Here is a 26,039-nt window from a genome sequence, read left to right on the forward strand (position 1 = left end):
ATGGTACAGGAATTAAGAGGCACAGTAGGAGGGAACGGAGTAGACACGAAGATGTTGAGAAGAACTATATTCACAACCAATGGGCATGGACTATGGTGGGGGGGGACAACTGGAGGGAGGGGGGTCATTGGGTAGAGGGGAACAAAGGGAAAAGAAATTGGGACAACTGTAACAACATAATCAATAAAGCATATTTCAAAAAAAAAGGAATGTAATTGAAAGAAAGAAAGAAACTGCGAATTGAGACACATGGAGATAAATATACTAAGGCTCATATCTATTTAGTTATTAAATTTTGATGTAAAAGAAAAAAAAGCCTTTTTTTTACTCTTAGATTTCTGTATCATAAAGTGAAAAGAAAATCATTTGAAGGAAAGGCATATGCCTAGAGTCTGAGAGAGCAAGTCAAATTTCAGGGACAAATACAGTTTTCTCTGGATTTAAGAATGAAGTTCTAGCCCTGGCTGGTGTGGCTCAGTGGACTGAGCACCAGCCTGTAAAGCAAAGGGTCGCCAGTTCGATTTCCAGTCAGGGCACAGGCCTGTGTTGCAGGCCAGGTCCCCAGTTGGGGGTGCACGAGAGCCAGCCACACATGATGTTCTCTCCCTCCCTCTCTTCCCCTCTCTCTAAAAATAAATAAATAAAATCTTAAAAAAAAATGAAGTTCTAACTTTTTCTAAACATAAAATTATAAACAAAAATTATAACTCATTCTTAAAGGATAACATTATAAACACCTCAAAATGAAAGAAAAAATAAAGTTCTCAGGGTCTTATAAAATTCAGATAGTGTCCTGGCTGGTGTGGGTCAGTGGATTGAGCACTGGCCTGTGAACCAAAGGGTCACCAGTTCAATTCCCAGTCAGGGCATTCCTGGGTTGCAGGCCGGGTTCCCGGTTGGTGGTGTGCAAGAGGCAACCACACACTAATGTTTCTTTCCCTCTCTTCCCCTCTCTCTAATAATAAATAAAATTAAAAAAAATTCAGATAGCTGTTGACAATGAACCTACTGTAAGTTCTAATGCCTGAGTCTCTGATTCCCGTCAGAATGAGAGAAAAATCACATCTAATAATAATATGTAGTTCATTTTTTATTATGGTTAACATACAGTTAAAGTTATGGTCAAACAGAATGGACTCCAAAATAATCAATATGTAAAAATAGCTACATAAATCTTTCAGACATAGAGCATAATTTTACTAATTTAAGCAATTACAGAAGTTTAAAAGTAAAAGCATGCGGCAGATCCAGGAAGTGCAGATCATTCTAAGAAGCACGAACAAACAATAGGAATCACAAAAATGGGGAGACAGAGAAACAACCCCCCATCGAAAGGAAAGGTAGAATCCCCAGAAAGAGTGCTAAATGAAATACAGGGGAGCAAACTATCAGATATGGAATTCAAAACATGGATTATAGAGAAGCTCAATGAGCTCAGTGGAAACTACAAAGAACTCCAGAAAAACTACAAGGAACTTACTGAGAATTACACCAGCATGAAAAAGGACATGGAAGATATCAATAAGAGCCAGGAGGAAATGAAGAATATGATCTCTGAATTGAAGAACACAGTAGAAGGAATGAAAAGCAGGCTAGAGGAAGCAGAAGATCGGATCAGTGAGCTGGAGGACAACTTAGACAAAAATTCCCAGACAGTGCAACAAAATGAATAAAGACTGAACAAGACTGAAGAGGCTCTAAGACAGCTGCAGGACAGCATGAAACATAATAATATCCGTATCATAGGAATTCCAGAAGGAGAAGAAGAGCAAGGGATAGAAAACCTCTTTGAAAAACTAATGACAGAAAACGTCCCTAATATGAGGAGAGAAAGCGTCACGCAAGTTCAGGAAGCACAGAGGGTCCCAATGAAGATGAACCCCAAAAGGCCCACTTCAAGACACATCATAATTAAAATGCCAACATTCAAAGACTAAGAGAGAATCCTAAAAGCAGCAAGAGAGAAATAGCTAATAACATACAAGGGAGCTCCAATAAGGCTATCATCAGATTTCTCAGCAGAAACACTACAAGCCAGAAGGGAATGGCAAAAAATATTCTAAGCAATGAAAAACAAAGGCCTACAACCAAGAATACAAGCAGCAAGACTTTCGTTCAAAATGGAAGGTGAAATAAGGAGTTTCCAAGACAAAAGAAGGGTAAAAGAATACATCTCCACCAAACCAGCATTGCAAGAGATGCTAAAGGGTCTGCTTTAAGAAGATGAAGAAACAGAGAGGAACACGAGTACAAAGGAGGAAAATGACAATGAATAAGTACTGAAAGAAAGAAGGAGCTTCTACCATTTGCAACAACATGGATGGAACTAGAGAGAAATATGCTTAGCGAAATAAGCCAGGCAACGAAAGAAAAATACCTTATGCTATCACCTATTACGGGAAACTAATGAACAACACAAACAAATGAGCAAAATTGAACCAGAGGTATGTAAACAAGGAATAAACTAACAGTAACAAAGGGGGAGATGGGAGGGAGAGAAGGGGGTAAGAAGGGGAAGGGTCTAGTCAAAGAACATGTATAAATGACCCATGGTCACGGACAACTGGGTGGGGACTGAATGTGGGAGAAGGGGGGGGCAGGGTGCAGGGAAGCAACAGGGGGAAAAAAGTGGGACAACTGTAGTGGAAAAACAAACAAAAAAATTTTTATTGGGGGAAAAAGTGAAAATATAAAGAATGGAAATGCAAGTTCAGTAAATATTAGAAGGGCAAGGATTTTCCTTCACACTGTGTATTTTTCTCCCTATCTGATCCCTCCAGAGTTTGTCATTCTAGAGAAGTAAATAATGACATAGGTTTCTTTGCATAAAACTAATAAGACCAGTTGTTAATAGAGGTTTGTTTTTTTTTTTAACTAAGACTTTGACTGGAATGACATGCCTGAAGGAGACATGCTTGGGCTTTGGTTGTTACCAAAAAGCCCTGAGGAACTGGGATTGACTTTCAAAGGTAATAAAAGTATACGAGATAAAAGGCCTGGTACCTTGGATGGATGCGCGGTCCATGGCAATCTTTTCAGGGAAGGAATGAAGGTTGTTTTCCTGAAAGATGGCTAGATGGGACCTTAAGGCACAATGGAAAACCAGAAGGACTTGGAAAAGACAGGTGTTTACAGGCAAGGCTGAATGCCAGGTATGTGGTTCTGCTTCTGTGCCTTGAAGGGCAGACTGAAGGTCACCCTAAATGTTTGTTGCGTAAGTTCTAGCAAAGCGGAACTAAAGATCATGAGTGATCATTTTCTGCTCTTGTTGTGTTTATGCAAATAAACAGGATAAATTAAAAATGGACTTAATGCAGTCCCTTTAATGACAAGGAGGGTAATCCTAGGGAGAAAAATTGCGATTCAAGGAAAGTCACAATGCTCAGTGGTGGACTGTAAAGTAGTGCGGCTAACCATCTTTAAGGTTTCTTTTCATTTAAAATTTGTTTTCATTTGAAAGTTAAACTATGTCTGTGGCATTATCAAGGATGTTTAATTTACAGGCAAGAAGAATGTCAAGTGCCTTGCAACTGGATGTCTTTCTGATAAGACAGTCCTACAGATTTAGAGACTTGTATGTGGGTTATGTTACATAAATTAACATGTGTTTTCTGTTTTCAAAGGGCATAAGCCTACGATCTCATTGCCTGAGTGATTGTCTATACGTATAGGCCTCACTTAATCCTGTCTGCATTGCTGCCTCCTGAGACTCAATAGTTTGGCTGAACTAAGTGGCTGGGTTGGTGAAGAATGGGGTGGTATGTGGGCTTCACTTTAAAACTGGTTTCTCTTTTCTGTCCTAAAGGCTCGGACAGAAAGAGACCAGAGGCCTGAGAGGGGAAAACCTAAAATATTTCCCTCAGTTAAAACTAAGTATAACGGGCAAAAGGGTTTTGGACAGGTGAGATGTGCCTGGCACACCTTCCTCCAAAGAAGCCCTTCTTTTCCCTAATGTGGGACATTGAAAAATTAATCCCTGCCTTTTGTGATCTAGTGGTTATAGATTGAATGATGTCTTTTAACCCTGTTGCCAAATCTGTTGCCTCCAGAATACAGCAAGGATGCCAGCCTGTTAAATCAAGCATGCTGTTGTCCGGGGACAGCCAACCGACCTGGAGTCTGCACGATCCTTCGCCACGTGGGAAGGCCACCCTCCCCTCCACACCCCCACTCTTATTAGGGATTTCTGGACCCAAGGGTAGGTAGGACGACGACTATGTCCAGCTTGAAGCAGCTAGAGGAGCTCGAGACCTTCGCCCATTGTCCTTTATAAGATTATAAAGGGTCTTAAGTCCGAGAGGGAGGGATTGTTATTTTTTATTGTTAAAATAATTAATTAATTAATTATTTAATTATTTAAAAATGAAGAAGAAGAATATATGAAAGGGTGAGGCAGGAGTGCTTGTATGTACGACCCATGGGCATGGACTTGGGGGGGGGATTGTTGGGGGAGGGGGGGTGCTGGGTGGAGGGGAGCAAAGGGGAAAAAATTGAAACTATTGTAACAATATAATCAATAAAATATACTTAAAAAAAAGTAAAAGCATGCTTTGTTGGTAACACAGTTGATCACGCCTAAATGCCTCTGGCACAAACCCTAGACAGAGTTTTCATGGGAACACAACTTGCTTTACAGCCTACTCTTTTCCTTATTTCCCCCATTTTACAGATGATATATCAATGCACAGAGCAGTTAAACACTGGCCCAGTGTCACAGAATTAGTAAATGTTGGATCTGGGATTTAGTACGTCTCTGAGGCCCACACAACCAACTCTTCTCCACACTGTCTGCTTCATGAAACATGGCAGCTCTGTACACAAGATGACACTCTGATATCTACCATGTCCACAGATGGACATGGATGACCTCAAAAGGAAAAGGCTATGCCCTATCATTACTTTAATAACAGAAAAATTTAATTTTATCACAAATAGAGGAATTTTAGGACCAGAGAGGATTTTTGTTGCAGAAACTGAGTGCACCTGAATTAGCAGGCATCTGTATGAACATGAATGTTTTCTAAAAACTTTCAAACAGTGCTCTTAGAAAACATAAATAGCTGACATAAATATCCCCTTACAATTTGACAATTATAATTCTTAGATGAAGAAACCCTGAGCCTAACACTGTTTAAAGTATCACATATTTTTAATTGGTTTCTTTTAATTACTGGGAGATTTTTCTCAAAACTGACTTCTAGTGAATGGGGCATGGTTTTCTCAAAAAACCCTGATGGGTAGGCTTGCAGGATATTACCTCAGAGAGATCCCCATTTTTGACATGGATCCTAGCCATGCTGTCCAGCCACGTCTTCCTGAGCTCGGGAGTGCTGGCATAGGACTTGGCCAGACTATATTGCAGGTCCACCAGCATCTCCGGGTCATTCTCATGCTCCTTCATCTGGGCAGTGGCCATCAGAACTGTGCGTATCCTTTTGGTCAAGTCCTTCACATCCGAGGAAAAGGTGGTGTGCTAAAACAAGGGTGGAAGAAGGACACATGGCTTTCAGCTAATGTTCTGCCTATCCACAACATAGTAGATATGAGGCAGAGTCTTGGGGGTGAACAAGAATATGGGACAAGGTCACCCACCTTGATGAGTCTGTCACTGTTGGCACAGTTGTTGATGATAGACAAGGACTGCTGAAATCTGGTTCCTCCAATCCCCACAACATCTGCTATCAGCTGGCTGACGGAAATAATGACCTTAGGGACACACAAATGTGAGCACATCAATTCACTTTCAAATGACTCCTCAGGCTCAGCTCCTGCCTTTAGATAGGATGTGCATGAAGGCAAAGGGGAAGTTTTGAGCAAGGATCACTCCGATATTGGAAACAATGTACGAGCCATTTTTGTTCCCTTCAGGAATTTTTCTACAAGGTGATTATTCTATCATTTAAGTATTCACATAGGAAAACGGTAAATGAGAAAGTGTAGAGGAATGAGAGTCAGAGTAGGCCTGTATCACTTGATAGTTATCTATTGCTTTCTCTAATAAAAAGAGAGACCTTATTATTTACTTACTTGGTTTTTGGTTTGAACTTTCAGTAAGTGAACTGTCCTTTGCATTTCTTTTTAAAAAATATATATATTAACTGTGCAATGAGGGGACTATTTCTTTTTGGGGGTCAATGAATAGCACTGCCTTTATCCAGTTATGCAAGCCACCCTATATCCTCTTTTTCCTTCAACATATCCAAGTGCAACCAATCACAAAGTACTGTCAACTCAACCTCTTCTGCCTTCTAACTCAACATGACTGGTCCAGAACGCCATCCTCTCTGGCCTAGATTTGACCGGGTTTCCCCAAGGTCTCCCCAGATAAGGTCTCGACTCCCTCAATCCATTCTCAGCACTGGTGTCCAGGCAATCCCTTCAAATAGGCAATGCTGTCTTCTCAATTTGTTCTCACTCATGTTCTCAACTCCACTATAAGGATCTTCTCCAGTTCCCTGAATGGGCCCTTTCCTATGGGTTGCTAAGCCCTTTTCATCCTTCACATTCTCTGTGAGGTCTCCTTGGCTCCCAGCCGGATGTCCCTTCTTGGTGTAGGAAAGTTCCTCTTTTACAGCCCTGGGCACACTCCATCCCAAGAGAGTTCTGTTTTGATCATGGTTGGATCCATGGATCCTAGCATGTAGTTTGCAAATAATAAATACTTGTTAAAAAAAGGAATAAATACCGGGATGAAGAGGCCACTCCTACACATATTTGCAGAAGAAGAGAGTCTACAAAAATACACATGACTTTTCAGTATCTTACATGGTTCCTAGAGCTGAGAATGTGGGACATTTTAACTCTGGAGAGATAGGTGTATGCCAGTAGATGGAAGACAGAAAAGAATGACTTTGGACTTTGTGTGTCTTATCTAAGATGTTTACTATGAAGCAGCCTTACAAAGATTCTAATATATCTTGATTCAGTGGAATTTCAGTCAGTCCCATATTGAATCAATATGTAAATATTAATTTACCAATAGAAACAAATCCTGAGCCTAAGCCTTACAAGGTGGAAGATGAAATAAACTAACTCAGTCAATGTGACTTTTGAATTTTCCACCTCGACACCAGATCTTATAGTAGTTATGCAGAGGTGAATCGGTAAATGTGAAACTCAAAGTTTTCCTGCTAAACAGAATTTCAAAGAGTACACTGGTATTGGAAAGCTAAACTACACTCACTTGCAGATGTGTACGGACAAAGGACTTCTTTCCAGTGTAGTCGAAGTTGTTCCTCATTAGGAAGTAGAGCAGCTGGGAGGCCTCGGTTCTGATGGAGCTCAGTTTGGAGTTACAGAACTTCAGAATTTCATAGCACAATGCAGCGCACATGTCAGCTCTCCCTTCATAGAACGCTGAGGGAAACTAAATGAAACACAAGAAAGCAAATAACCAAATAAAGGTCAGTGCTCCCTTCAACTCCAGGTGCAAAGAAGAAATATGACAATCAATGATGACCTCCCCCTATGAAGCAACTTACCTTATAAATTAACGACCTTAAGGCAGTGAAGACATTTTTTAAAGCCATTTCAGACTGATGTTTTTGAAGAAAACAAAGGTAGACATCAAAAACTTTTTTCATAAGAGGATTATGTCCATGGTCAGCCAGGAGCTGGTTCTTAAAACACACAAGGACAGATTGATTTATGAGACATACCAGACACCTCTAATAGGTTTCACACAATTCTGAGGCTCAAAGGTTAAAATTTCCAGGTATTAAATAAGACAATTTATAATTTAAACAACTTATACTATGAATCATCTATAAAAGCACAGACCTCTTGTATTATAAATAAGCCTATTAATAAATTTATGCTTTGGAGACTTTTTTTTTTCCTAGAAAAAGAGGGACTAATTATAAAACCTCCCAGAAAAATGTAAGACAGTTTAAAGGGCCACTGTTCCTCATTATTAAATTGGCTTCTATTTATTTTCTTATTTTTACCAGCAACTAATACAAAATTAATGTTTGTGACATCTTAATTCCAATAAAGAAGTGCCATTACAGGTGCTGGCTAATTAAAGGGCTGGAAAAAATATTACTGTGAAGTATATATAAAATAGGTCTTCTAAAAGTGAGGTTCCCCCCACCCCCAGGCTTCTCAGTCACTCTGTTTAGCTATGAATAATCAGTTTGGTAAGGTGGAAAACATATAGGTTTTGCTCAGGAACCATTTATCATGTGCATGGATTTGGCAAGTAAACTGAGTCTCACCATTCTCATCTGTAAAACAGATGGCCTTAAAACTGACCTTGCATAGCTACTGTGAAGATTTGAGGTCAAGTATAGCAAACATCTGACATATACTTTGGTCTACCTCAGTAAGTGGTAGCTAGCAGGATTTTACTTGGTAAAACAAAATAAGAAGGTCACAATTAATTACATGTCATCATTCTTCAAGATTTCCTCACATCAGCAGCAAATTCATACTAATTAAATACTCTGTAAATCTTGTTGGCTACAATGCCTATCAACTGCTGTTCACACACAGTAGACAGAGGTATTGCCCAGCTGGAGTCCAGTATACAGCCATCACATTTAAACGTGTGTGACACTAAAGACCTGCATCTTCAAATACAGACAAGCCTGTCTGGACAAAGGTACGTGTTTGGGAGAACACTTTGTACAAGTAGGTGAAATGACCATAATAAAAAAATGTCAAGAGGCCAGTATCTCAAAACCAATCTTACAATTTAGCCAAATGAACAAAGATAACCTATATCCAAATAATTTTGTTACATAGCAAATTATGGCTGGAGTAATAGTAATAAGAATTACTGCGTCTTAATATTGAAAAAAAATTTTACTCAAGGAGTAACTTTTGTGTTTTTAGTGATTCACAGATGTATTCACAGCTGGTAGGACATCTGGAATTTACAGTGATCTTTATATCATGAAACACTGAGGTACAGTATTGAATTCCATCACGTGAAAGAGAAGCGATTTAATGAGCAGAAAAAATGATTTAAATAACTGAATATAATTCTCAACCATGAGCAGCTGTTCAGCAATCAAAAAAAAAAAAAAAAAAAAAAAAGCGGGGGCAGGGGTCGGGGTGGATAGGGAGGTTGTTTCTAGTGTTTTTGGAATTGCCAACATGGTTTCTCCTCTGTGAACACCACTTTCCCAGAAACCACAGTCATTCCTAATTATGGGTGGATTAAGGTTTGGGAGCATCTGGATGTAAGCTTTTATTTTCTCAGAGCTCTCTGCTGGAGAGATCCAGAAGAGAAGGTTCACAAAAATCACCAAGACCCCTGGTCTTGCTATCTGTCTCTAAGTTCTTCCCTCTGGAATTAAATTTTTTTTCCTTTCAGTCTTTCTGGCCAAGGTTTTGATTCTCATTTTCAAGATTTAGTCTTCTTAGGCTCTGAACACAAAACCTCCTTGCAAGAATGGAGATAAAGCTCACTTACCCCAAGATATAAATGAGCCCTCATTTAAAGGGGTAAAAGACCTTTAATCCTGGACACATCCCAGTTTACCAGCTGCCTTCCTTAATTTTCTAATCAGTTTTCTTGTCTCCCTGTGTCCGTGTGTGTCTCTCTTCCTAATTAGAAAGTCATAGACATTAAACATAAACATGTTTTAAACATTCACTAAGGCCCACAGGGGAGAAAAAAGGAAAACAAACATCAGTCTTCACTTTTGTACTCAGAAATAACCACAGGTAACCATGGAGTAATTATTTTTTCTACCCTTTTAGCTTTATAGACTTTTATGGAGTATGGGAGAACTTCATTCAGGGAATTAAGACAGAACAATATGAAAGGCATGACATTTCAACCAATAAGATGGAGACCAGGTTATGTATAATTCTGAGGAACTGTCTGATGTGGATTCAGTTTGACTGCTGAACGTAGCCTCCTGAGGAAAATGGATCTTTCAGAAAAAAGCACACAATGTAAGTACTCTTTAAAGATCCAGGAACAAGAGAAAAATTTAAACCTTGGGCACCAAAGTGAGATATCTGGAACCACACTATTCAAGACAGCTACACCTTACCTAGGCATATGTCATTTATTTTTATCTACACACTGATTTTAAAAACAACTGTAAAAGTCTAAAGAAGAACTGTTTCAGTTACAGATGCTCACCCATTGCTAAGGGGTCCTAAACCTCATGTGTCTTTGCGACTCATGGTTGTGTAAACCAGATCACAAACTCCCTAGCAAGACCCCAATTATCTGAGTGCTCCTCACTCTGGTTGTTCCTAGCTCTTCATCATTATGGCCTGGTTCTACCACATGGCTCAAATCAAGAAAAGGCACTACAGGGAATTACTAAAAATACATTTTCAGATTAAATTTGTGGACATTAAAAATATTATCAACTATTTAAAGGCCAGCATTGTTTTGGAGTGGTTTTAATAGGCCTTGTAAAAGAGCCAGAGATGAACCTTATCTTTCTGTATATTACTATCTTGGCTTACAAACACAACTTTTATGTGTTTGGTGTGATAACATGTGAAAATGCCTAGCATGGTACCAGCATCTGGTGAGTACTTGGTAATTTTCTTTTTTTCCTATGAGAGATTGCTCAACTACCTTCACACACACACACACACACACACACACACACACACACACACTCTTTAGCTGAGAACAAGGGCTTTGACAGGCCAGTTGTGTAGAGATCTTGGGCAAATTTTCTAACCTGTCCCTGCCTCGATTTCCTCATCTGCAACACGGGAGGTAAGAAGATCTACTAGGCCAAACTGTTGTGATGATTAATGCTTGAGCCTCAGAAGGCACTCAATAAATAGCAGGAAGCACCTATAATAATAACCAGAATTCAGGGATTAAGGCTTTTTAAATATTTTCTCTCATTAAGAATGTGATTTCTGATTGCCTTTGGCAATTTCTTATATGTGGTCAATTAAACTCAGAAATGATGAGGCTGTATCTGTGGAAGACGGTTTTTCTGCAAACAATTATGTCAACTAACTTATTTGTAATAATTTAAGTTTTCTGACATGCTCCAATTGATGCCTCGGCTGACTAAATATTTGCAAAGGAAGATGCCAGTGGCTGCCGTGCCAGTGAGCATAATGAACCTGTGACTCTAGGCCAGGTGATCCCATGGCCTGGCTCAACATCCACTGATGCTATAACATTTGCTCATCTTCCCACTTTTTTTAATAGGTTGGGGGTGTTGAGCTTGAAACATCAAACATTTTTGCACACAGGCATATAGACTGTGACAGAGAATCAGTCCATAACACAGTAGGAATAATTGCCATATTCTAGATAAGGAAATCAGGGCAAATTGATTGTCAAGTTGATCTGCCCGAGGCTTAAAATCTGGCTAACAGTGGAGTTGGAACATAAGCCATTGTATTTCTGTATACATAGCTGTCTCCCGTGTGTATCAGAGATGGTGATGAGGCCCTTTCAAGAGTCATCTCACTTTATTTTTTAAAAAAAATTTATTGTTATTTTATTTAATCTCACTTTAAACTAGGAATAGCCCTGTGAAGTAGATACTATTTTTCCAATCTTACAAATGAGAAATATTAGGTCTGGAGACATGAAGTAATCTTCCTAAAGATATTCAGCTAATAAATGTTACAACCAGTTTATGAGATGTTGTTTCTCTCTCAGGAGTCAGAACCTATTTGGTGGCCAGACATTGAATATCTGGGAACTCTGACCAATACTCTTCTTTAACATGAAGCAAACAATTTAAAGGGGGCCAGATAAGAACTAGAGGCTGCTTAGTAAGGGCACAGTCACTGTTTTCATGGTGCTGCCAAAGCACATCTGTGTTGCATGTGCCCTTGCCCCATCTGTCAGGCCAGGTCTGCACTTGTCTTGTAGCTCCAGGGCTTCTTGCTCATTCACATGGTGAGGCCCAGGCAGAGAGTGGAAGAAAGTGTTGCAACTACTGTTCTTAACTTACAGATTCAGTGTTAGCAGTGATGTAGGTGTCCACGGCAAATATTCACATTAAAATCTTCACTGCCTATTTACATAAGCATTTTTAACTAAAAATATCCAAAAGAAAGCAGAAAGAGGTGCAAAACGTGGTTCTTGTAGAGCAGTAGTGTTCAGGTCTCAACCCCAGAGTCTGATTCTGTTGGTATGGGGTAAGGCCTGATAATCTGTGTTTCTAACAACTTCCCAAGTGTCTGTGGTCCTGGGAGCCTGGGAACCACACTCAGTGCCACTAGAACAGAGACTGTGCAGTGAGACACAGCAGCCCCCATACTCACTGAATTAGGATCTGTATTTCCTCATGTCTCATCAGGTTCCTACTAATACCAGTTCAGGAGACATGAGTACAGCATGGCTTCTCCGAAGAATAAAGGTATATTATAGTAAAACGACATGACACCAGAGTAAATATTTTTACTCTAATAAAGAAACATGCTTTATGAGCAGAGATAAGCAAAGCAGAGTGACTTGGGTTATGTTTTACAAATGCCCTTGCAAATAAACATACTGTTCCAATATTCATGGCATATTAATACATATTCTTTTTCTCCTTTCTTTGCTGGAAATGGAAGAAATCCTTTAGCAAGGATGGCAAGGATTAGGTTTCTAAAAACAAGAGCGTGCCTAAAGAGACCATCTCCACCTACCTGAATATTTCCTAAAACCTAAACATACAACCAAACCTTTTTATTTTCTATCCCTGAAATGCTCCTACAATTTAATTTAGTAACAGATTTTTAAAAATTTAAAAAGGTGAATGTGTTCGTACTTAATGCTTCTCTATGGATAAATATCTAATTTCAATTGCCATCATATTTAGACATGATTAAAGAGGATAGATGCAGAAATTCCTGATTACGTTTTCATATTTATCACCCTTGAGGGTATAGCAAAGCTTTTTTTCCAGGTAAATACTTTACTCTAGGCAAGAGTTAACTGCCATTAGAGATTGTTTCCACAACTTGCATGCCTGTGGCTCACCCTGACCTGTTAAGCTTTATTATATTTCAGGGAATTCAAGTCATTAGCTGTGGAGTAATTCCATTAAGGAAATTTAAGGATTAATGGTTTCCTTACAGGGGCAAAAAAAAAAAACAGTTGCTATAGTAAAAAGAAAACACAAGAAGTTCTTGCTGGTTCAGCTGAATAAGCAGAATGAATTTAAAAGGTGAAGCTCTAACCATGAACAGCTGTTCAGTACTAACCTTAAATGCCAGTGTAAATAGAGAGAGAGTGTCCAGAACTGTGAGGCACACCTCAGTAGCAATGTTTGCTTCAAGTAATGACTGGTGAAGAACATCTGCATCCAAGTGGCCATAGCCTGCATGAATTATAACACAAGTTACTGCTGGGTGGCTGCAGAAAGAGGGGCTGCCAGGATGGTAGAGCCACAGTCAACTTTTGATTATTAATAGAAGGCTTACTTTTTGGGGGAGGAGCGCTGATAGTTCATAATGTTTCAATTACAATTTTTTTTTTCAACTCTAGAAGGGAAGTAGTAGCAGCAAACATTGTGTGCTTGCCATATACTAGCCATAATTCTATGAACTTTACATGTATTACTTCATTTAATCCCCCAACAGCCCTATGAAATATGTACATAATTAAACCCTTTTTGCAGATATAGAAATGGAGGGACAGAAAGACTAAACAACTTGTCTTAAGTCACACAGTCAGTAAACAGTGGAGCTAGGAAGGCACCTGGATGGGAGTCACTTAATCTAGCCACTTGGCCAAGAGTGGTGAAGGAGGTTGAGATTTCTAAAGCTTCCCAAACAAAGAGAGGCAGCAGCACAGCCCAGGGTTTAAGAAGAAGAGCCAAGGGTCAGGCTGCTGGTCACTGAATCCAGCTTGGCCACCTACTAACTATGTGACCTAGGGCAAATCATTTGACCTCTCTATACCTCAGTTTCCTCATCTGTAGAATGGGGATAAAACAGTATCTCAGAGGCTGTGGTGACTATTAAACCATTAATATTCACAAAGCTCTTAAAACAGAACCTTGTACATAATGAATGCTACATAAGTCTTAAGTCAATAATGTAATGAGCTGTATTATCAGCTAGAATCATGAATGATAATCAAGAGTTGACTGTACTGCTAATAATATTCTACTTGCTTGAATAAGAAGCACAAAAGCCAATATGTCTGAAAGAAATGTTTAAGAAAAGAAAAGAACTTGAAGTATCATAATTTAAATACAAACTGATATCTTCTCATGTGGCTGTAAAATCAATTTAGTACTAAGAAAAATGTAACTTGACATACAATTTGAGATATTAAATTATGAAATGATATGCATTAGCAGAAATATATATAGGGATGCAAAGATGTTACAGTATTGATCTAGATTACAAAGAAAGATGGTAATATAATAAAACATCACGTAATGTCTTTCTCCAAGGAGCAAAAACAATTCAATACTCACCGTACAGGTAATTTTCTTAATACTCCAGAGAGGAGGACATTTTGTACATAGATCATGAAGATGAAGTACAGAAAACCTAGAGAATTTTCTTGAGGCCAGAAGTGGGGAAAAAAACCAGACACTACACACCAAATTTCTTATTTAGGTCACTGTATCATACTACCTATTATTAGGATAAAATAAAGTAACTAGTATGATGCTATCCATTTTGACTTTAATAAATGTCAGTTACAGGAGGAGTTTTAAAAGGCTAGAGAAAAATCTTTTTAAAGCTACTGAGTTGCTTTTTAAAATATGATAAGAACACTATTGTGTGCTTTCATACAATTTTGCTTGGCTTTTAAAAGGTGGTTCTGAAGTTCTGTGTTTGTAGATTGTGTTCTTTTCGCACTGAGACAGAATGTACCCTTAGTGTCGCTATGTAACACATTTGGCACCATGCTAGTTCTATTTCTTTTTATTTCAGCTTTTTTTTTCTGGTAAAAATCTCTTAGAGAAAAGAAAGATGGATATTTCTGGTACTAATATTCATTGTACTGCCTTTGTAGCCACTTCCTCATCCAATGAGGTTTGTTTGGTAAGATACAGAGACAATGAAAGAGGAAAAAGAAACAGATTTATAATTATTGTTATACTGATTACAAACTGGGGCAAGAAGGAACAAAAAAATACACCTTTTATTAGACCAACCAAAACTATCACACAGGTCAAAGGACCTTTTACTGAGGGCTACCATTTACCCCAAATTTAAAGTTTTAGAGTCTGGGTTAAACTGTAACAACGAACTTGCTTTGGTGATTATTTTAATTCTTTCTCTGCATGAAATTGTCCTCTCTCTCTCTCTTTTTAAGGTGGAGACACAATATTCAAGTGGTATGTAATATTTACATTTATACTTAAATTCTACAGAAAAGTAGTAATTACACTACAGATAAATGGCACATTGTCTCATTGATGTATCCTCTCAAATGCATTGATAAATTACAATTATTTTATAAAAGTCACCATTTAAAAATTTTTTTTAATTGAATTTATTGGTGTCCTTTCTCTTTCTAGATAACTTATTGGCTAAGTATATCTAGGTGATTATTATAGATGAGATGGCTTATACACTGAGAGTCCCCACAGAATTTACCTGATTTTGGAAATACTGGCAAATGTGCAAAACTGTTATTTCTAAATCAAGGAAATGTGTCTGAGAATCAAGGAAATGTGGCTTTACAGCATTTTTATTTACTATTTTAAGTACAGGCATTTAAAGCTACAAGCCTATTTCACCTATTTTAAAATATGTATTGTCCATACTTAAACTTTTGAAAAATATTAATTTTATTCCAGAGAATACATGCATCTCTGCATTTCTCATATTAATTCAGTAGAATGTATAATAAAGGAATTTAATTATCACCTACATTAATTTTCTTACTCTTAATTCATAGATATCAAAGAATTTCAGAGATGGGGTTGTATAAGCCATCTCTTCCAAATCCTCATATGATGCTTAAGTGACCCAGATAATAGCCCCATTGGGTCCTCACCCAGTCTCTGTTTTCACACCTCTAGCTGCAAGTGCCTGTACTAGCTAATGGACATTTCAGGTAGAAAATGCTCTCCCATGTTGACCTGAAATCTAATTCTCTGCAACTTAATCCAGTGATCTTAAACTCCTATATTGAATTATATGAAATACAGGTTTTCTTCAAGTATTTCTACCTCTTGGTTGGTTTTCTCCACACTAGTGGGAAATATGAATTACCATGCAAATTAATTTAATATAGTCCTAGATAAAGCATAATATCAAAATAATACAAAGTGTTATTTTATTTTTGCAACTGTATCACTTACTTGCAAACATGTTTCACATAGTTTCCCCCCATAACCTGGTTTATATAAAATATTCTGCATGCAGCTATCACTCTCAACTCGTCACTTGGCACAGATCTCTTCTACTGAAATGCAATGAGTGCACTTCACAGTATATAAGTCATTGTTTTAATGTTTTAAACATTTAATTTTCATATAATACTTGAGCAATGACCCAGGTATTATATGAAGTGTTTCTATTCTCTGAGTGTTTTTGAAATGTTTAAAGCTATTGGCCATGTGAAGATTTGTCATTTTCATTATTTCCTATTAAAATCTGAGAGTACAGATAAGTCCCTGCTAGAGTAATGTGTGCAGTGCATATGATGTCTTTTCTTATGTTCTATTAATGGGTGATGGGGATGGGATGGTATAGTTTAGCTCCCACTGGATTAAATTTCTCACAGTCCTCTGCTGCTCCCTGCTGGTCAAGCTGAGGTCTGACAAAGCCTTTCTTAAAAAATGCAGGTGTAGAGGGGACTCTTCTATTTTGATTCTTCTCTAAAATAAATTCATTTTAGACTCTGGCACCCCAGAAAATATCTCACATATTGATCTATGTCATATTGGTTGGCCCAACAAAAGCTATTGTATTCATAGTCAAATAGGAATTCTTTTTAGAGACATATATGGCTATAAGTATAAAATGCCTAGGTACAGATGTAAACAAACAATTGTGTGTGTGTGTATATATATATATACATGATCACACACATATACATATATACACACAGTATACACTCCCTTCTGTGTGGTTTTTGGCTGAGTTGATTTGAAGCTCAGAAAGCTAACAAAGGCAAGGGCTGAAACCACCCAAATATATATAATGAGAATTAGAGCTGTAAATGAAGACTGAGTTCTAGGGGAAGCTGCAGAACTATGAGAAACCAAGACCATTTGGAATGGGCAGGAGTTGTAGGAATACAGGAGAAGGCTAAAAGAATCAGCTATGCACTGTTTATTGGGAAGGAGGAAGGAGAAACTTTGATTGAGGATAGTGTCACTGAAAACTGACTAAAGAAAAAAACTCCAGGATGAAGGAGGAAAAAGGCAAGAAGGATGGGTTCTCCATGGGTAGCAGGAAGACAGAATGGAAATCAACTATATTAACAATAAGGTTCTTGGCAGCAGAACACAGCCAGCTGTCTCTCTCTTCCCATTCAAGCCACCACCACAAAATCCACTTGCAGGAGTGGGTGGGGGTGGGGGTGCTGCTGCATATCTTAGTGGATTAAGGTTATTAATTCAGCTGTTTGATCATTTATTTAATTTTTGTTTGTTTTCTGTGTTTCCTAAGTGATTGCCTTTGGAGGTGGGACCTTGGTCTACTTATGTGTATGTGTTCTTTTTTTTTTAGTGCTTTGAAGTTTAAGTATTACATCAATTGATAGTGAGGTAGATTCTGTGTTATAAATTATCTGGGCTAAGGCAGTTATCTGGGCTAGGTCCTATGGCTTAATGGGACTTCAATTTCTGTTTTTTAATTAGGGAATGAAAACTAAAAATAACAAAACTGTTTGTTTTCTTTCAACCCCTTGTATGCAGAGCTAGAAAAAACCCTAACAGACAAGATGTTAAAAAATCAAGTATATTAGCCATTGTGTCACAAATACACACTCTACAACTAAGTATACAACTCAGAACTAGCATTTGCAAGCTACTAATTTAGTATGTGGCAGACATAATATTGATTTAAATTAATCCTAGAATTTTAATGAATAGAGACTATACCCATTACATTTAATTTGGGATAGAAGAATGGGAAGCTACTGCATTTAGATTCTTCAGCTTTCTTACCCTGAACTACAGTTGACCCTTGAATAATATGGGTTTGAACTGTGTGGGTTCATTTACAGGCAGATTTTTTTTCAATAAATACTGTAAATGTATTTTCTTTTACTTATGATTTTCTTAATATTGATAACATTTCCTTTCTCTAGATAACTTATTGCAAGAATACAGTATATTATACATATAACATACAAAATATGTGTTAATCAATTGTTTGTGTTAATGATAAGGCTCCTAGTCAACCATGGGCTACTAGTAAATTTTGGGGGAGCCACACAAACTATACATGGATTTTTTACTGCAAGGATGGTTGGTGTGCCTAGTCCCCATGTTGTTCAAGGGTCAATTGTATTATAAATTTATTTACTTATTTTAAAAATATCTTATTTATTTGTTTATGTTTAAAGATGGGGAAAGGAGTGAGAAATAGTGGGACAGAAACATCAATGTGTGGTTGCCTCTCATGAGCCCCCAACTGGGAACCTGGCTGGCAACCCAGGCATGTGCCCTGACTGGGAATTGAACCAGTGACTCTGGTTCACAGGCCGGAGCTCAATTCACTGAGACATGCCAGCCAGGGCTGTATTATAAATTTAATGTGATGGGAATATTGTCTTTACTCTTGACCTACATTTAAGACAGAGGTATGGAAATCACAGTGAATGAAGTTCTTATGATTAGAAATGATAAGGAGATATTAATAACCATGTATTAAAGACATTACTTAAAATGAGAACAACTAATTGTCTAGACAGAACAATAACTACTATGTCATGCTTGGAGAAAAGATGAAACAATTAGAGAACACACCACTAATAGAAATGATATTTATCATAAATGATCAGAATAGTTTTCAAAGTGCTGTATGTTTGATACTTTTAGGTTTTCTGCTTTGAGAAACCCTTGAGAAGATAAAACACTTAAATTTTAGAAACAGCACATGATGCCACACCCCCTCTGTTGACTGAAAAAAGTCAATTAAAAATATGCACCCACATTTTGGCAGAATCTCTACTGCGAAGTTAGAAAGCACCAAAGTTAGGAAGACAAGATAAACAAAAGATCTCTATTTGCAAGTGAAGCAGCCTTGTAAAGCAGACTTCAACCTGATTAAATCTTACCATTGTCTACAGAAATTCCAAGCACACTTGATATCTTTCTCACACTGAAAACACAGAAAAAGTCACTTTGTTATTGGCTTTTCCACACCCTCACAAATTGATTCATGGGCTTTATGTTTTCATAGCAGTTTAACATACATCCTAAGCTTGAATGTCAGAATGTGGACTATGATCAATTACATGCACGGGATCAGGGTGAAGAAGTCTGTCCCAGATGTTCTCAGTAGTTGCAAGGGGAAAATCAACGAGAATTTCGCTCCAGGCAATGAATCCAAATATTAAATTAAAATACCAGAGAATGTTTGGCTAGAGATCGAATCTGCCAAATTTTGTTTTAAAAATACCAAGCGGAGAGATTGGGGCAAAGGGCATAGCACTTTTAGTCTGGTGTTGTAGTTGACCACGGTCCACATTATGTCATTCTCCTCCAAGGAAGGGAACTGTGCGCCATGAGCTCTTCATCCTACTTGGTTTGAGCTGGAAGAAAAGTCAAATTGGTGAAGTTGTGTGGTGTGTCCTGGGGCTCTCCCCTCTGAGATGTCACAAGAGATGGCTGGCTGTTACGATGGTATGTCATGGGACTTACTGTGGTTAAAAGTGAGAGAGTTATCCAGGCTGCCCAGCTGCTGCAATCTGGCATGCATCATTCCTGTTCTGTTATGGGAAACAGGCAATGTCTGAGATTTTCGATCATGAACTATGCGTCCCAACCCTTCCTGGTTCCTGCAACATGAGTGAAATGGGATAGAAGCAAAAGTTAGACTTGTTACCCTGCAGAGAGATGGAGAGCATTAGTGAGGCGAGGACATAGCAGAAAGGATACTGGCCACATGAGGACCAAGCATAGGAGCATGTCTGTGAACCAGAAACATACAGGCAGCAGCTCTAACAGAGTTCACAGCAAAGCACTAGTGGCAACACAGAAGCAAAGCCAAAGCCAAAGCAAAGAACTTTTCAGGTTTAGAAAGTACTTTAGAGATGCTACTTAAACAAAAAGTTGAGCATCAGTCCAACATGGCACTAAAGTTAGTGTTCTGACAACTGCCAAAACACAAATATTTTTGACTTATGTATTTTAATAAAGACCTGAAAAAATTTTTAATTAGAAAAATGCAGTGGAAGAAACAGAACAAACATACAATGGGAGGGATTATATGAAGCGGTTTTAACACATTTATTCTTACCCAGCCAGGAAGGAGAAGAGCCATACACTTTGTTAAACTTGTCAGCAGTCAAGTAAGGAAACAGAAAAGTGATCTGGGTTAGCAATCAAACAGCTAACTTCCTATCATGTACCATCACCAGAGCAGATGAAAAATGAAGCCAGTGCTGGAATGCCACCTGTCCCTATCCCTTAGCCAACCATCTCCTCATTGTGTTATTGTGTGGAATAGAACAGTGCATGCATGGAATATCACCGGGCAACATGCTGCTGGGTGATTTCGAAGTGACACAATGAGAAGGCACAATATTCATAAAACTGGACCATTATAAATGGCAAACATTGACAACATGTAAATTATTGTTCAGAATCTTTTTCACATGCAGCAGAGACCATGGTAATTTTCTATAAAGCATGGCATGGCTTTACACCACCCTCCACTCTCACTTTCCTATGCTCTTCTATTTTTAAGATGGTCAAAAGATGAATAATTTTATATGCAAATATATACAAGGTGCTTATAAAGATGAAGTATTTTTACAAAGCCATTAAAAAATAAGTTAAGTTTCACAAAACCCAATTTTAAAATATTTTGTTGGGGCAGAAAACTTCAGCTTCCCATATTTACCATACTCTGTGGCATTTTATTCTATTATATTTTGCACATTTTTCAAATGCCATCTTGTGACGTAGGTGACCATTACTGCAAGAAGGGTATAAAGCTTATCCAGTTCAGTGTCTTTCTGTTACAAATACACTGCCCATCTTCACAGGACAAAGTCAAAGGGAATATATTGTATAAGGATACCTTGTGTATACTTGTATTTGGTACTCAAAATCTCAAATGTAAACATTACTGTTATGATAAAAATAAAAGAATTAAGATTACAGAATTTTAAGTGCCACCACATTTCAATTAAAAATAGAAAATATTAATAGGAGGAAAGCATAAAATATAAATTTGTTCTTTTTAAAAGAAAATATATACTTTTATTTAACATAAAATGCAATTATGAATATTTCTCACATTCAAACAGAAAGTCTATTAAAAATCTTTCCTATTTCACTGCTATAAAACAAAACTATAGATAAGAGAAAAAAATCTCAATTACAACTAATTTTTAAAGTTTTTCTTAAAACCAACATTTACTTATAATTAAACTATTAAAAACAATAACATTAGAAAAATACAATATTTAGACTGGGACCCCATAAATACATTATCACAGAATACAAAACACAGAACAAAATAAATACAGACACACTGAATGGCTACAGGGCAAGAGTAAGCACTTGGTAAGGACATGATATGCTCTAGGGAAATACCTCCAAAGAAGGAGCTGCTTGGGTGCTCGTCAGCAATGAGTTTCTAGCTCTCCTCAGACTCAATGCAGGACCAAGAGTATATTGTGGGACAGGGCAGTGTGGATTTATGATACTGCGCAAAGAGTTCTGGTCAGATAAAAATAAAGGGCACGAATAGCTTACTTAGAAGTGGAGGAGAAAAAGCTCAATTTTAGAGGTTTTGTGTAAGTCCAAACAAATTTGAGATGGACTGAAAACATTCTTTCATTAAGGAAGAAGAAAAATGGTTAGATGAGAAATTAGTATCTCTGTAGTTGGGAGGTGAAATCATTAAAAGAATTACTGAAAGTAAAACAGGGAAAGAGAAATAATTTGCGAAGGAGAAAAGAGCCAGAAGACACATCAAGAGGAACTAGGAGAAGAGTAAGAGAAGACAGAAGGAACAGACCATGAGGGAGTATTTGGAAGCAAGGGTAGAAGTGTAGCAACAGGCCACAAAGAAAGATCTTTCGGAGATATGCAATAGACAAAATGAGACAGAAGGAATGTAGGCAAAGGATGCTAACAGATTTAATGGTAGCAACCCAACAGTCTTCATGACTATGAGAATTCCAACAGCCAATCACCACAGATGACAATTCCAACACATTCAGATCCAAGTAATACAGAAAATGACCAACATTTTAAACTAATATCCCCACAGTACCTGGCTATATATCGCTTCCCCATGTACTGGAACTGGTGCAAGCAGACTCTGCAGACAGGATGGAAGGTTATTATGAAAAATTATTTTCAATGCAAGGAGGCCTCATATTATGCTGTTATCAGTACTGTGGTGGGCAGTTAAAGCCACACAGAAGAAAGGCCTAGGACCTACAGGATTGTCCATCCACTAAGGGTTTAGACATTGACTCCAGGCAGTTTGCCGCGGAAACCACAATGGAAACTGTAGGCACTGCTGCTCTATTCTTAGTTGATTATTCATCCTCATTCAAAACTGTTTAAGGAGCTCTCCCTTTTGGCTTAAGAAAAAGGACTGGTCTCTTATAGACATCAAGTATGTATGCAGTTTTTTGTTTTGTTTTAGAGTATCCATAACATTGATTAAAAAAAAAAAAAAACAACCCAAAAAACAGCATATAAGAGGCAGTTAAAATAACACAGGGGAACAATTTTTAACATAATTCCTGTTGAGTTAGATTTTTCAGCTGTTTTAGATTTAAATAGGCATGCTGATTTCAAAACTGCAGTTTGTTTTCTTCTATCACGGCAAGTTTTTTCTGTACAGCTTATCTTAATCTGACTATTCTAGGCTGGGTACGGCCCGGATAGAGGGAAACACTAGTGCTCTCCTATTAGCTCAGAGCAAACTTCCCTCGAGTGGGGAGGGGTGGGGGGCGACCTTGGAAACCAGCGACAGGTTCATACTTGTCTAAGCTATTCAGTTACACATGAGACAGTGTGGTGAGAGGTTGTGTGCTGTTCTATATAGTGAATTGTATTCCAAAGTGTAGTCTGAGTTCTTGTCTGTATACAAGGAGTTAGCAAAATTTTTTTTGGTATTATTTTCAATATGCTTTATTGATTATGCTGTTACAGTTATCCCAACTTCTTTTCCCTTTGTTCCCCTCCACCCAGTGACCCCCTCCCTCCAGCTGTCCTCCCCTCTAAGTCCATGTCCATTGGTTGTGCATATAGTCCTTCTCAATATCTTCCTGTCTACTCCACTCCCTCCTACTATGCTTCTTAATTCCTGTACCATCTCCCTCCCTTTCCCCACTTCCCCCTCCCTGTTGACCTCCCCCCAGAATGTTCCCCATACCTATAATTCTTTTCCCACTCTTGTTGCCTACTTAGTTTGCCTTTGTTTCAGTTCCCTAGCTTTTGTTGTTGGTTGTTGTGATACAGTTTTCATTTTAATGTTCATAGTTTTGATCTTCTTTCTTCTAAACAAGTCCCTTTAACATTTCATGTAACAGTGGTTTAGATCTGATGAACTCCTTCAGTTTTACTTTGTCCTGAAAGCACTTTCTCTGCCCTTCTATTCTGAATGACAGCTTCGCTGGATAGAGTAATCGTGGTTGTAGGTTTTTGATTTTCATTACTTTGAATATTTCTTGTCAGTCCCTTCTTGCCTGCAGAGTTTCTGTTGAGAAATCAGCTGAGAGTCTTATTGGGATCCCTTTGTATGTAATTCTCTTCTTCTCTCTTGCTGCTTTTAAGATTCTCTCTTTATCCTTAATTTTTGACATTTTGATTATAATGTGTCTTGGTGTGGTTCTCTCTGGGTCCAGTTTCTTTGGAACTCTCTGTGCTTCCTGGACCTGTAAGTCTATTTCCTTCCCCAAGTTAGGAAAGTTCTGCTTCATTATTTTTTCACATAATTTTTCAATTTCTAGTTCTTCTTCACCTTCTAGCAACCCTATGATTCAGATGTTGGCCCACTTATAGCTGTCCCATAGGTTTCTGAGCCTCTCCTCATTTTCCTCACTTTTCGTTTCCTCTTTCTGCACTGGTTGACTATTTGTTCCTTCCCTATGTTCCGATTTGTTGATTTGATCCCTGGTTTTTCTTCCCTCACCACTAGTTTCATATGTGTTTTTGTTCATTTCAGCAGGACTAGCCTTCATTTCTTCCCCGTCTTGTTTAAGATCTGCTGTTAGGTCTGTAAGCATTCTTATAACCAAAGCTCTGAACTGTGCCTCAGAAAGATTTCCTATCTGCTGCTTCGATTAGATATTTGCTGTCTGGTCAGCTGCATCACTGGGAACTCTATCATGGTCTGTGCCATCATGACAGTTTTGTGTTTACCTTTACTTCCTGGGCAGGGCTGTCACGCTTCCTATGCTATATGGGGCAGAGCCCTGTGAACTTGTCACAACCAGGTGACCCTTCTCGCCATACTGTGGCGTTTTCTGTGGGGGTGGGGTCCAAGATGGATTCCTGCTGTTCACTCTCTGCTGAGAGACTGGGAGTCTCCTTATCCGTCCCCATCACCTTCAGGCCTCACAGTCTGAGGCAATGGGGGTCTGCCTTCCCTGGTGTTGTAATTGCAAGATGATGGGTCTGGTCTACAGCTGGGGGTGCTCCCCAGGTGCTTCTTGTCTCCCCTTAAATACAAGTGTCTGTGCTTACCAACATTCCACCGCCGTCGCCACTGCTACCACCACCGCCAGCACAGCTTGACCTCTCCGCCTGGGCTTCACCCCTCCTACCCATCTGGACAAGCACCACATCTTTATAACTTCATACATTGGACTTCCATTTATTTTCTGGAACTTCTGGTTATTTCTGGTTTTGCTGTAGGTGTATTCCTTCTTAGTTGTGGAGGGAGATGGAGCGTGTCAGTTTAGGCCTCCATCTTGGCTGGAAGTCTCCTGTGTGTGTTTGCCTCTGTGTCTTAGGTAGAGCTTTCACTCCTGTTACATTGTAAGGGGCGGAGACTTAGGGATTTGTCAGTATAGGGCGACCTGTTTCACCACGTTGTGGCACTGTATGCGGATGCAGGGTCTGAGAAGGAACAATGCTGCTTGCTCAGCACTCGCCCCTTTTCCAGGCACTTCTCCCACTTCCGTATGAGACTGTCACCTCTCTAGCTGTTGCCCTGCCTGTCGTGCCCAGAGTGGATGGGTCTGAGGATGTTCTCGGACTGTGGGAGCCTTTTAAACAAGCAGACTCTGCTGAGAGACTGGCAGTTTCTGCCTCCGTCCCAACCCCCACTGGTTTGCACAGTCAAAAGCAATGAGGCTTGATTTTCCCGGGTGCTGGGACCGTCAGCTGCGTGGTCTGGTGAGTAGCTGGGAATGCTCCCCAGGTGTCCCTCCTGACTTTTTAAGATGTGTAACTGTGCTTTCTGCTGGCCTGATGCTCCCACCACTGCAGCCACCAACACACCGTGTCCTCTCCACCCTGGCTCCACCCCTCCTAGAATTTATTTTTTTATATACATACGTACTTATTTCCTTTCCTTCAGATCATGTCTGCCTCTTCTATTTCTTGTCATAGGTGCCTAAACAACCCTGATTCATTCTTTTATATCTGTGGCAGTTTCACCATTCCCAGTCAAAGAACAAACATTAGCACATTTGTCAGGCAAGCCTATTTTGCATATTTTTTTCAAGGTTATTTATTTTATTTTTATTTTATTTATCTGTTTTTAGAGAGAGGGGAAAGGAGAAAGAGAGGGAGAGAAACATCAATGTGTGGTTGCCTCTCATGCACCCTCAACTGGGGACCTGGCATGCAACCTAGTCATGTGCCCTGACTAGGAATTGAACCAGCAACACCTGGTTCACAGGCCGACACTCAATCCATTGAGCCACAGCAGCCAGAGCTCCTATTTTACATATTTTAAAGTAAAACTTGGTGATCAAGGTAAGTCTCAGGCCCCTCACAAGGTGTGCAAGCAGTGTGTCAAGAGTTTACGAATGT

At 38.7% G+C, this 26,039-nt stretch overlaps 1 protein-coding gene across 17 annotated transcripts in view; it reads right to left on the bottom strand.

The window, feature by feature from the left end:
- The window catches only part of DOCK9 (dedicator of cytokinesis 9), a 360,039-nt gene that overhangs the window by 45,399 nt on the left and 288,601 nt on the right, over positions 1–26,039 (bottom strand). For 9 of the 17 annotated variants that reach the window (XM_090258019.1, XM_090258016.1, XM_090258024.1 and 6 more), the window contains exons 37-43: positions 22,315–22,362; positions 19,728–19,864; positions 13,144–13,259; positions 7,482–7,619; positions 7,184–7,366; positions 5,593–5,706; positions 5,258–5,473 (exon numbers count right to left, since the gene is read on the bottom strand). In XM_090258019.1, coding sequence (XP_090114145.1) covers positions 5,258–5,473; positions 5,593–5,706; positions 7,184–7,366; positions 7,482–7,619; positions 13,144–13,259; positions 19,728–19,864; positions 22,315–22,362 — 952 coding nt within the window. Of the gene's footprint in view, positions 1–5,257; positions 5,474–5,592; positions 5,707–7,183; positions 7,367–7,481; positions 7,620–13,143; positions 13,260–19,141; positions 19,186–19,727; positions 19,865–22,314; positions 22,363–26,039 lie in introns of all 17 variants that reach the window. The other 8 variants (XM_090258025.1, XM_090258022.1, XM_090258018.1 and 5 more) reach the window with 2 other exon arrangements.

Source organism: Furipterus horrens, unplaced genomic scaffold (assembly GCF_987537825.1).
Source record: "Furipterus horrens unplaced genomic scaffold, mFurHor1.1.pri manual_scaffold_12, whole genome shotgun sequence".
Lineage (NCBI taxonomy): Eukaryota > Metazoa > Chordata > Mammalia > Chiroptera > Furipteridae > Furipterus > Furipterus horrens.